A 13,173-nucleotide genomic window follows, 5' to 3' on the forward strand; every position below is an offset into this window, starting at 1 on the left:
GCAAAGTTCAATTAAGTTGACTTTCTCCCCGTACCCTTCGAAGCATATGCATTTGAATTGGTCACGTTCTGGAGCGTGTAATATTTTAACCTTTCCTTATTTCGCTCGTACTTATTTATTATTATTTTACAAATAAGTACAAATATGAATTTTAGTGGGAAACTGGAAAATTGGGAGTGCAATGTTGAGGGCTACACAAAAAAATTATATCCGGAACTGGTCCATGGCAAAGCAGTATACCACGTTAGCATTTCGTATTAATGCACGAAAGATTTTTACTGCTGGTTATCCCCAGTTGATCTGAAAGTTCCTTGTTTATTTTTAAATATTTCCGCTTATTTCCGGATGCTTATTTTAATGGCTGTGCTGATTCGGTTGAACTGTTAAAAATAAAAAGCCAAGAAATTTAAGCTATGCAAAAACCGGCTTGGCGCATTGCAATATGACTTGCCACCCTAATTGATTTGCGGCTTCTGCTAGGAACAGCCGAAATAACAACAGCACAATAACTTTAAGTAGACTTTGGCCTACCGCCCTTTGTGAGCAATTCTCACCCCTTCGTATAATCGACACCCCTTTTAAAATTGTTTTTATTATGATTGCCCACCTTTTGTTGCTGCTACCAAAACTGAAACTGACCTTTGCGCCGACCCATGTCCATTTATTTGTTCGTGCGGTCAGTCTGTTGTCGCACGTCGGCAGCCCGAAATCCGTCGTCGTCATGGACGCTCGGTGACCTTTGCTTGTTGCCGTTTCCCCTGTTTGTTTGCCCACCTCGCTGCCCTCCGCTTCTTTTGAATCGCACTCGAATTGTGGGCCAATTCATGATTAAGTTGTAATTTGTAAACGAAATAAAAGAGTTTAGGAAGGGATAGAAAATTGGCCTTCCAGACCGGTTTTGCAGAGAAACTGTGATATATTGGATGTAGCCGAAAACTAAAAAATGACATTGACAGTATATGCAACATATGACTACTTCGGCTATATAAAAAAGAAGGAACATTTTTAAGTTTACCATCTGCAATAGCAGATCAAGGGTTTTTCACCATTCGAGACAAATTCACAACAAATTAGAAAAAAGCTTAATGTGTTTACGGTGATGTTGACGTAAATGCCGACAGAGCGCTTTTAGAAATATTCAACAGCATAGCTTTGTTCCAATTTGCGAAACGTGCAAAGAACGTCTGAGGAACGATTTCACCGTAGAATGTTGCCTGATCCAAATATGCATCGTAAATTCTGCGGCTGAAAGAGCGGCCTCCAGACCCGTCACTGAGTTGACCAACTGGATAGCCAAGGTGCATTACTTTGCTGTTTTTTGCTGCTCGTGGATATATGTGGCATATGTATGTCGGTAATTGCATGTTGTGAATTTGACCGTATCTGTATCAGGCTGTGATTGTGTGACTGTAGGACTTGCCACGTTTTCTTTGCCTGCAAGACTCCGTAATTTCATCTGAGTACGCATCGAATTCGCTCAAATTTTTAATAGATCGTGAAAATGGACAGCACGTCTAAAGCTAATAGGAAATGGCGCGATGCTTAAAGCAGCAAATATTATATTATTTGCATTCCGGTGGAATTTATCGGAGTTTTTCTCATACCTTCTTGCTCTCTGCTCACGCCCAATGCTTGACGAGACCCACCAAGTGCCATGTTGACATTTGACAGTTTAGCAGAGTCGCTTGGTTGAAACCGCTAACAAGGGTAAAAGCAAACACCAGCATAGCATCAGCCCGGAGAAAATGTTTTTCCAGTGGTTTTTCCACGACATTGCGAAAATTTGCAAAATCCCAAGCACACGTCGGTGAGGACGTGGCCTGGGCTGGAACGAAGATGGGTGGTGGTGGCTTGTATATGTGCAGATTTTGGTTGGCTGCACGCACACACTTTCTTTCCTTTTATATCAACAGAAACCGTAGCCAAGAATCAGTGCAAAGGGCGCGGAACTCTACCCTGTCTGCCCTTTGCCAAAATGTTTTTATTGGAATTTTATTTTATTTCATTGGATTTTGATGGTTTCATTGTCTGTCCCTGGGTCCGCAGCAATGGAGTCACTGCGGCCAGCTTCCTTTGGCTGCCTTCACGCAACGATGCAAGCGAAATGCGTATGCAAATTTTAAACTGACTCTTGCGGAAGTTTGGCAAGTGCCGCAGGGAGTGGGTTCGAGATGTGCCACTTAAAGGGGGGTGGGTGTTGGCGGGTGAGTAGGAGGAAATTCTGGGGTTTTGTTTGTTGTTATACAGAATTACACACGCACTCTTTGCGATGCATTGCTTGACATTTACTGCTAATAAAGTCAATTGCCGCTATTTATCTTTGTGCTGGAGGCAATGCCAGTTGGGAGTTGTGGAGGTGGTTGCTTTTACATACATGGCATGATTTCAATTCTATTTCGGTTATAAGTTATTCTTAAAATTACCATGGACTTTCAAGTGCGGACCAATACAATAAATAAATGAGATAATTTTATTGGCATTGACATATGAAGATTGGAAGATGAGTCATGATCAGTCATACAGAAAAAAACCGTCTTCCTAAGATGTTTTTAGAACATAATAGTATTTTAAGATTACAATTTAAAGTTACTAATAAAATAATGTTATTTCTACTATTCACAAATTTAAACACACCGAAACTTCATCTGACATTCGGATTAATTGGCCACTGATAGCACAAACATCCAAGTGCGCTTAAATAAATCATTTCGTTGACTCGAGTGTTTGGAGATCACATTTTAGGTGCAAGACTAAAAATAACCTAGAACCACTATTGCGGGTGTTTCGAAAACTTAAAAAATCTAAACAGCAAAAAAGCCTGCAAGAGCTAAACAAACTGTTTCAAATGATGTTAAGGAATCCCAATACTTAAAAATAGTTTGGGGCTAAAGTTACTGTTTATTGGTTGCAAAAGAGAACAATTTAGACACCGGAAGCAAAATAAATTATAATAACTGGGGCTATGCTTCAGGCGATCAGCGATCATCCGTCTAAAAATACTCGTACCTACAGTTGAAGGAGTTTTTTATGGACTCAAAAGTATGTTTACTGTAATAGCATAATAGATGCGCAACGACATACGATTTTATTGAACACGATATTGGTTTGTGAAAATATCATATGGTTAAACTTCAGGTAATGTATTTATGAATGAATGTATACACAATTCAATTTCAGCGCTGTTAAAGTTAATAAACCGGTATAAGTGTAAATATATTTTTTACTGAACTTACTCTAGATAGAAAATCAAATACACATTGCAACTATATAACCAATTATTTAAAGAGTTTGTTAAATAAGTAAAGAAGAAAACCAAACAAAATATATCGTAATATACCATTAAAATTACTGAACTAAATTTTAAATTATGTACTACGACCAAACAAAAAAAGTTTCGACAACCCTGTCTGCAAAGATTTTGCGAAGCACTTATGTACAGATTTTACTGTTGGAATCACTAGCAAAGTGTTGCCGAATACCGCACTTTAGAAGCTAAATGACCCCAGGGTTCCCCTTCCCAAAACCAAGTCATCACAGGATGGACCAGAGAACTAACCAGCACAGCTCCCCATGCCTGCTAAAGTCGCGACGATAATGGCGATGGTGGCTACAGTCACGGTCGACACCACAGTCTACACTAACAAGACTTTCTGCGACTGCTTCCTGCAACTCGCCTTACCTAGTATTTCCTTGCACCCATAACGCATACAAATATTAAATTTACGCCCGGCTAGTTTATGTTTCGTGTCAGGCAAGCATCGAAGCCTGCGCTTTGATATCATCGTCGCAGAACGCTAACTGCGCGTGGGCAACCTCCACTGCCAAATCTCTGGGAGTTACAGGTGGGTGGGGGAAAAACCCGCCTTGGAGTTAGGGCATTATTGCGTAGCCACGGTTGTGCGCCTATCGGCCAGAGATTGGCCGTGGGTTTAGTGTCTTGGCAAATTTGTTAAATTGCACGTGAGATCTCTTGATAAAATGTTACTTATACCGAACGTATTTCTTTATTTACGGTGACCAACATTTTTGTATTTTATTAAACATTTTCGATTGAAAATAATTTTTTGACCCTATTTTTTTTTTCACCGTGATATAGAAGTTCCCGATTTTTTGCAAAGCCAGATTTCTTGCTTAAGTGCAATAATAATTAGGGTGTATGAAGTAAAATCGAAGTGCGAAGATGCAAATAAATTGGCAGTTACAACTGTGGGGAATACGCTGAAACGTTATCAAATAATAGACAATACCGCCTTCTCTGAGCAACTCAGTCCACAGTTGCATAACAGAGACAAAGAAACTGAACACGTCAGTGAGGGCAGGAACGGGAATTGAAAAATCCTTCACCTTCGCTTTTTACAAATGACGCCCCGAGAGACTAAGGAGAAATCCCGTGGTTCTGAGCTCACTCCCAACAGGAGTTCTGGTATAAGTTTTAAAAAGTGTATATACATTTATCTACACAAGCAGGGGGGCATTTAGAGTGTGTTTGAAAAGAACCCGAGAAAGTAGCAAACCGTGGAGCTGTGTTAGACAAGAGGGGCGAAGATGAAATCATTTACATGTGGCTGCGACATTACAGGAACGCGGAGGGATGATTATTAAATGGGTGGCATGTTTAACTATAAAACGCACGCGACCAGGATGAGACCAAGGGTGGGTTGGGCGCGAATGAAGGACCACGGTGGCTTTACATCGGGCACCCACCAAGATGCTGTCAGAGAATGGGAGCAGACAGAGGGCTCTTCGCCATCGCGAGTGGATGGACACAAACAAGGACTGCGGGGGACAATGCGTGAGGGTGGAATGAGTCATTGGTGTGGCAGCCAGCGCTGGGATAGGAGATGGAAGTGGCCCCTGAAGTGGGCCTGAAGAGGCACAAGAAAAAGCAGGCACTGAATTATGCAAAAGATTTACGCGCTGCCTTCCGACAGCCTTAAAACTTTTGGGGCGTTGGCTGCTTGACGTTGTATACAATTTTTAGCCGGACTTCTCAGTGGTAATAGCGTATGACAGTTATACACTCACAGAAAGAACGCCTTTTGCCTATGCGCAACCATTGGGTATGCTAAAGTATTGGTGTGATGAGATGCAGTCTGGGAGAACTAACAAGCCCCAAATTTGTGTGCTACAAAGCCCAGGATTACCTTAGAAGTGCTCAGCAGGCCTATGGGCAAGTCACTAGATACTTTGCAGACATTGGGTTCCAGCTTATGAAGCAGTTAATCATTTCAAGAGAGCTCGAAAAAAAGAGAGACCAAAACTTTTCGTTTATGAATCCAAACTAACACTATATACATACGTCTGCATTTTGTATTAATATAAAAAAATCAAATTATGAAAAGAAAGTTTAAGCATTAACCCTTTAAAATTAGTTAAATCTAATCTGTCCGTTGCTCACGATTCTTTCATCAAGTGCAAATAAATTGGAATTTAATATTAACCTATAATTAATCCCCATGTCAGTACTGGCTCACTATTCCACGAACCTTAATCACTCAATTTAAAAGCGTAATGGCGCCTAGCGGTCAAAATGCAATAAGAATCAATGTAGAAGTCCTCATACAACTAATGGCGAGAGGTTCAGACTCGTGAACGAAAAATTGTAGGAAATAAATCAATTGAGATAGAAATGAGCGTTCAATTCTATTAAAAGGCAGCCAGGGAAGTACACCGAGAATATGCAAAAAGATCTTTGATCGCAGCCGCGCATGCAGAGAGGAATCCCCTTTGATCCCAAAGAAGAACACACGACGAGTCGGCAGGTAGAAGAAACCACAGGGCGAAAATCATTGAAATATTTCAATTAACTTAAAGTGCGCCGCCGCTGTGGAGAAGAGTACACCGAACAGCGCCAAGGCGATATGAAGTCGGACTTGGATGTTGCAGAATCGGGACTTGGCTTCGACAATAAACAATGTTTTGACAAATCGCTAAAAATTGAGTGCGCAAAATTATTATTTTCAATTTAAAAATCAAAGGCAGGCAGGAGGTGCATGATGATCGGATCTTGTATCTCAGATCTTTGTGGCCGGGACGTGTGTGCTTGGTAACGATATATGGGTATTAAATTTTGCCGCCTTGATTTTGCTCTTGGCAAAGTACAGTGAACATACGGCATCCTGCCGCAGTTGCTCTGTTCGCCCGCCGAGAATTATTGTAAATAACTGAGATATGTATATCGGACATATTGTACTTGCCTTATCCTCTGTGCCTGCTAATGATTGCAAATTATGAATATAAAATACAGGAATCGGGGTTGCGTGTGATGTGATGTTTGCCTGTATGTTGATCCAGTAGTTAGAAACGGCTATGACTGCTCCAATGTTAAGCAGTCATAGCCGTTTATAGCCGGCTGTTGCAATAAAACAGTTTAAACAATTTTCATAGCTGTCTTACCATTAGCAAGTGTAAGAAACTCTTAAAGATGCCTGACCTTTTGAATAGTATCACGCCCGGCAGGTAGCATAAGTTACTTTCCTGTTTTGCTGCTGCGACGCCCACTTTAATCAAATTTTTTGATTGGATTGTTTCGGAAGCAAGTCGTCATTAAATCAAATATCATAATTATATAAAGAGCTAACGTGCGGGAGAAAGGTCTTTTTGATGGTCAAAAAACAGTAAATAACTACCACGATCTTGCCTTAACCTGGTGCCTCGCCGTTTTGATTAAAATCAAGCTTCTAAAATCTTCTGTAAAATTACCTGCGGGGTATTCTGAAAGTTAAAGAGGCTTTCCAGAAACAAGGCTCTCAATGTTCACACATTCACTGAGGAGATGCAGTGCCTGGAACTGGAATAGGAAAAGGAGTGACTGCCAAGTGCCAGCAAATCAGTAGGTAAACTGAACGTTAACGTTAACCTGATTACGGTCATTACAGCCTATAAAAAATGGTAGAGAAACGCTAGTCTGGTCGCTGCGACTATCGATTCTTACTACGCATTGAAGCCGCAGGAGAGGGAGGGATCCGGTCAGGACGAACTGAGCTTTACTGATCCGTGGAGTGAGCTGTTGAAGTGTAAGAGAGTACATATTATGCTGATTATAATCACTGAAGCCAGTAATGTTGAATGATTCCGCTTGCGCCAAGAAAAGTCCGAGCAAACCGGGACACAAGTGCACCTCATTAGCTAGTAACGTTAAATAACTGTGCGACCCATCCAGGATAATCGATAAATTTAAAAGAAGAAGGCAGACGTGAAAAACTACCGCTTCTCCCTTCACAATTTTCTTTTGCGCCGAGCACATGCTAATGAGTGGAATGAACTCACACTCTCGTTTGTCGCGAGTCCGAGGATTCTATCCTTGAATTGAGAGAAAAACGCAAGTAAATGAGAGGAGAGGGCGACATGAAGTTAGTTTAAAAATCCGTATATGTACCCCGAAAGAAGGAAAATAGCTTTGAGGGTTGCATTTTTATATAGCTAAAAATGAGGGAGCGCGACATTATAATGAGATTTTCGAGGACTATTGGCTCATTACTAAAATGTTTTTGATTATATATGTTAAACTTTAGACTGGAGGCTTGCATCGGCAAATTGATATTTGATATTTCATATTATATACTGTTTAACAACAGCAACGCAGTTAAGTTCAGCTTAGATTGTAGGTAAATAAATAAAAGTAACCAGCACATATGTACATACTAAACAGTCGAAAAATTGAAAATATAAGTGTCAACGATATTGTCATACTCTTAGTTTTTTAATTTTTCCTAACGAATACATTATGGGACGTTGTTCATTGAATATTCAGAACCAGCGAATATGTGAGTGTGTATATGGTTGCGTAATAAACAAATATCAAGTAAAAAAGAGGCAAACAGAAAAAAGGAAATTGCGTCCCTTTGCTAAAGGGCGCACACAATCAATTCGTCTGTATTCTTCTTGCTGCGTAAAAAAACGAAAAAAAATTACGGGCTGTAATTATGCAAATTAGTCCTGAGTCTGTAGTTCGCTGTAGGGAAATGCGCCATAGCTGAGACAGAGCAGGGTCCTGGGGCAGGAAATAAGTACAGAATCTCTGAAAATATTCCTTCTGAATATTTACCGAACACAACACGCACACTCATTAATTTCCATCAATGAGCAAGCGAATCTAAGCCGCAGCTTAAAGCGGCGGATGTGAATTTCGTTTTTAATTTTTTTTTTGCACATCTACATATTTTTTGGATATCCATCCCAGCCAATGACAGCAGGGGACTCTCGAATGCGCCGCGCATCATTAATTTTTAGAGCTTAGCCAGATGACAAGCCCGAACAACAACCACAATCAGAAGCCAAAAGAAATAACGAATCGATCCCGATGTGATACTAACCACATTTTTAGGTATGTGTGAATCTAAGACGGTTGACCTCGTCAGTTTTACAAAAAGAATTAACACAATAAAACAAAAGGTAAAAATACTATAATTAAAAAACTACTACAGTCATTAATTCTAAGTTCTCTTTAAGTTAAAATATGACATCGGGTTGGTTTCAAGCAATTAGCTTTTTTGAATATAATGCTGAGCTTTTACATATCGACCCAAAATTATGCTCTACTTGGGCAAATATCACGCAATTCCGGCACGTATGGCAGTTCCGGTCAAGCTCATGTCAAACAGCATGTGTTTCCGTCTTCTTCGGCTCCTGCTGAGCCCTGTTTTTGTAGAACCAGCTAAAGGAAAAAATGTTAACTCATTTGCTGGCAAATTAGTTTTTAATATACCACACACTTTGGTGATTGCGTTGGGTAAGAACATTTGGAACATTTAGTATATTAATATATGTTCCACGAGGCACAGACGGAAGTGCGTAATGGTCATTAGGCTATGATATTTGCGACCACAGAACGCGTGCCGTGTGCGTGTAACCTAAATGGTAAGTGGTGGCCACTTACTTTTACCACATGAGTTCGGGACAAAGTTCATTCAGTACCAGGACCGTGCCGTTTATTTGCAATGGTGTAACCTAATGCAAAGAGGTTACAAACAGAAATTTTTTGAAAAATGATAATACCATGCGAAATTCATGCATCTTAATTCATATCAATAAAGCGACAATTCCAAAAATAATTATTCAGATCACATTAGCCCTGATCGTGTTTTTGTAGCCTGTCAAAATGGGAAACGGGCTCTACTGCCGAGATATATTTAGTCTTACCCTGGCCTTCAACACGACAACATCAAAATTTATTGTTAATTGTCAAAGTTTTTGGAGATTTGTTTTTTAAGTAAGCTAAAACATATATATTTTCCTATTTATATCTTTTAACGCATATGTGTTTAGAACTCACATAAATTCGTGATGTGTTGCGGGCCCTGCTGTGGAACTTGCTACTACCCTTGCTGTAGCCCCTGCTTTAGTGGCCGTTGTTTTGGACCACGATGCGGATTCTATAGTGGACCATGTGGACCTTGCTGCGGGGGCGGATGCTGCAGCAGCTGCGGACCGTCTTGTTAATTTTGGTACTCGGTAACCAAAACTTTTTGAAGACAATTATTTATTAACATGGCCTATTCGTCTTGAAAACAAGATCAAGTCGTAATAAAGGTGTTTGACTTTCCAAGTCTTTTTTATTACAGGAACTAGATTCCTGTCCATTACCGCTCTTTTAGACCATCAATTACGCTGGTAATTGCCCAATGACTGCAATAAAATCCCCCTTTAGTTCCCTTGGTGTATATTGTTAGTGCTAATTTATGCGCAGCCCAAAGCAAAAGCAAAATAGTTTAATAGGCAGGACCAACACTTCAGAAGTCAGCGGGTCAGTTATAAACCAGTTGACCGAACTGACCGCTTCATATTGGGCTTGTCGCGCCTGGTCACTTCCCGTTTTACTTTTCGTCCCCTAGTTTGATTACTGTGTGGTCAGTGTGAACACGAATTAAGGAGCGTGTTATTAGGGGTTGTGACAAAGCAAACATGACATGAGACTCATTATCAATTCAAGTAGCGTTAATTGGCTTTAGATTGTGGAAAGGGGTTAAGGGCTATTATACTTGACCATTGGCTTTGCTAGGGGGACACTTTAAAAATTTAAATGTAAGTTATCTTCCTAAAAGTCGCTTGCTTGTATTCCATACGTAAAATCCACAACATCCATATCCCACCGAGACCGAGGGTCGTGTCTGGCGACGACAGCGGACACATTATTTTAATTTTCCACCAAAATTATTTTCTTATACCCCAAAAAAAAAAAAAAACTAACAAATGAACGCGAAAAGAAGGGTGGTAAAATAAAAATTGTATACCATAAAAAGAGATTCCTCAGAAGGGCCACATTAAATGAGTTTAAATAATTTATGCCATTGGCAAAGTCTGAGTCAGCGTAAGATCATGGGATGTTTAGCAGTAGGATTTATAGTGAGGTAGAATAAAACGCGCAATATAGACGTGTGATATTAGAAAAATGGTACCATTAATACAAATTATGAACGTTATGAGCTTATAATACATCTTTTTTTACATATGTAAAAATGGTAATTTAATTTCAAATTTGAGACTTGTATAAATTTAGTTATGTTTAAGTAGTATATAAAGTAGTTAATTACGCTATTAATTATCTTTCTCAATCATAGAAGTTATTTTGACAAATATTTTGACGACTGCGAGTGAATTCATTTCTTAGATTAGAAATTATTGTATATAGTTTTCTGGCACGCATACGCACTTGTTCGTTTTTACGCTTTCAACTTAAAGCTACTTTAGCTCAACAGATCCAAATACAAACATTATTTAAATGAAAGAACTGTCCCTTTTGCTGCGAAAAACTACATAAAGTTTGCAGAATCTTATAGTTTTTGGTCGAGAATTACGTATTTATAGCCATGTCCGTCGGTCCGTAAAAATATATAATGTTGAGGTCGATTTGCCAAAAATCTTTTTGCCACGCCCACTCTAACGCTCTAAAGCCGCCGAACTATTCACGCCCACACTTTAAACCATTTTTAAATTTGTTCTCTTTTTATTTCCCAATCTCAATTGATATCGCGGAAAAATGCTGAAATTTCGCGTTCACATTCACACTAGACTAGCTGAGTAACAGGTATCTGATAGTCGGTGAACTCGACTACTGGCATTCTCTCATGTTTTTTTTTTTTAGAATCTGTGTACATACATATGTATTTGAGCGAGTTCTGTGCCTCTATTTGTGGGTGGTCGCTTATGCCAAGAAATTTTAATTCTTCTTATAGTCTCTTGGCAACGCGCCCTTAACGCTTTTTATGCGTTTTCCGACGTAACGTGTGTGTATCCTTGTTTGCTCATTAAAAGTTGGGGAAAAAGGTTTACCACCTTCAGAGTTCTTTGTTTTCTGTCTGGTTTTTATTTTCTTTTTTTTGGGTTTTTAAATTTTTCTGCTTTTCCGGTTTTTATAAGCAGGGTGCTTCAATCACTAATGAAATTCCGATCGCAAACATTTCTTCAAAAGATTATAATAATTGTTGCATTCTTATCGATTTATGAAAGATTTTGCATTTTGGATAACTTAAAATATACTCAAACAGTGGTAATTGTTTTTTAAAACAAAAATTAGGTACACGTTAAGCGTGATATAATAGTGTGTTAATGTCATTTCTTATATCTTCTTATATCTTGACAGATATATTTTCTATCGCCCGCCATTGTGGAAATCAAAAGTACCGCAGCTGGGGCGGCAGTAACACCATCGGCAATGGTTACCAACAGAAGAAAAGAAAAGAACCCAACGAAAATTCACAGCATTTTATTCCATACCCAAGTAATTACGCATTCAAGCAGAAAAAGTTTATCTTTTGTCGAAAAATTGAAAAATTGTAATTTCATAAAATGAGATTAAAACGCGAGTTCTCTGGCCGCTGTTAAAAGGCAAAGAAGCTGTAGAAGAGTTCACTAGATGCCGTAAAGCCATGCAAACCACAAAACCTCGGAAATGGTTTGCCAAAACCAGAGGGCGGTTGGTGGGAAGGCCAGAAAAGCTGCCGGGAAGGGCTTAAATCTAGAAAGTTTACTTCCAAAATATTTTTAAGAAAATTGCAAAACCGTCGAAGAAAACGACGGGGAAGTCAGGGCTGATGGGGAGTGTCATGTCCGAACTAAGTACAAGGACTGGAAAGCAAAATAATAATGGCCTCCAACAGAGAACAAAGTCCGTTAGAGAGAGGGTTTCAGAAAAGCCGATGAAGATGCTTAGATGACAGTCTGGCAACGCCACAGAGCATGTGCGTGTGCTGGGGTGTTGTCCTTCCAAACGCACTTTCAACCCTTTTTGCGCTGGCGGGGAAAATTGCGTAAAGTGCAAAATACAGTGCGTACGTATACGAGTACTTACACACACACAATCAGCTTTTTATATTATGTACACAGAAAATGTTTCATTTTACGATATATATGTACCATGGCTTCCCTAGTAGATGGTAACTGAAAGGGTTGTCCCAGCTTGAAAATGTTTCCCTTTGACAGTTATTGGATTTCAAAATGAAATCCATTTGATGGCAAACGAAGCTTTGATATGTGGGTTAGCGTGGCCTTTAAAACACGGTAGTTGAATAAATTAACAGGAGAAAACAAAATAAAGAATATGGTATAAAATGAAAAATGTTTCGATATTTTTTTATTGTATTTTGACTTGTCAATTTCACTTGTCAACCAAAAACATTTTGGCCACACCCCTTCTAACGCTTCACCAATCATCATCCCAAAACTGTTTTGTTATTTTTCCCCATCTAAACTTGAATATTTTTAAAATTTTTTCTAATTTTGTTCCATCATATCTATCGATGAAATTATGAAATTTCGCGTTCGCATTCCCACTAGCTTAGTAACGGGTATCTAATAGTCGGGGATCTCGACTATAGCATTCGCTCTTGTGTTTTACTGTGGACAGTAAGTGGATCCAAAAAAAGGATCGGGCTGGAAGGCAGCTGCATTGATCAAACATCACGTCGATGATAGTATTGAAATGCACTGGCAACTTGCATACATATACTATGAGGCGGGAAATGGGAAAGCTGAGAATAGATGCTGCCAGAGGAAATAACGGGTTAAATAAAAGACAATTTGAGAACGAAAACGTAAAATTCAATCACTTAACAATCAAAAATGTAAAGGTGCCAAATATTAGGCGGAACAAAGGGATAAATTAATCGCTTTCATATGCAAATTTAAGTGAACTTCAGGAACAAAAAATATAAATCTGATTTTGTTTTGGCACGT

At 39.2% G+C, this 13,173-nt stretch overlaps 2 protein-coding genes across 3 annotated transcripts in view, besides 2 other annotated features; one reads left to right on the top strand and one right to left on the bottom strand.

Annotated features, from left to right (window-relative positions):
* lov (jim lovell) overlaps positions 1-13,173 on the bottom strand; it is a 53,848-nt gene that overhangs the window by 34,546 nt on the left and 6,129 nt on the right. The window lies entirely within an intron of this gene.
* On the top strand, positions 9,107-9,660 carry CG30430 (uncharacterized protein). Of its 2 annotated transcripts, none has more exons than NM_166706.2 (2): positions 9,107-9,211; positions 9,268-9,660. In NM_166706.2, exon 2 carries the CDS (start codon positions 9,286-9,288, stop codon positions 9,439-9,441), a length of 156 nt encoding a protein of 51 aa, NP_726509.1. In that variant the 5' UTR covers positions 9,107-9,211; positions 9,268-9,285; the 3' UTR covers positions 9,442-9,660. The 2 variants fall into 2 exon arrangements, with proteins under 2 accessions (NP_726509.1, NP_001286877.1); NM_001299948.1 differs by having other exon boundaries at positions 9,134-9,211; positions 9,268-9,544.
* Positions 10,934-11,066: a mobile genetic element.
* Positions 12,698-12,826: a mobile genetic element.

The sequence above is a fragment of the Drosophila melanogaster genome, chromosome 2R, assembly GCF_000001215.4.
Source record: "Drosophila melanogaster chromosome 2R".
Taxonomy (NCBI): domain Eukaryota; kingdom Metazoa; phylum Arthropoda; class Insecta; order Diptera; family Drosophilidae; genus Drosophila; species Drosophila melanogaster.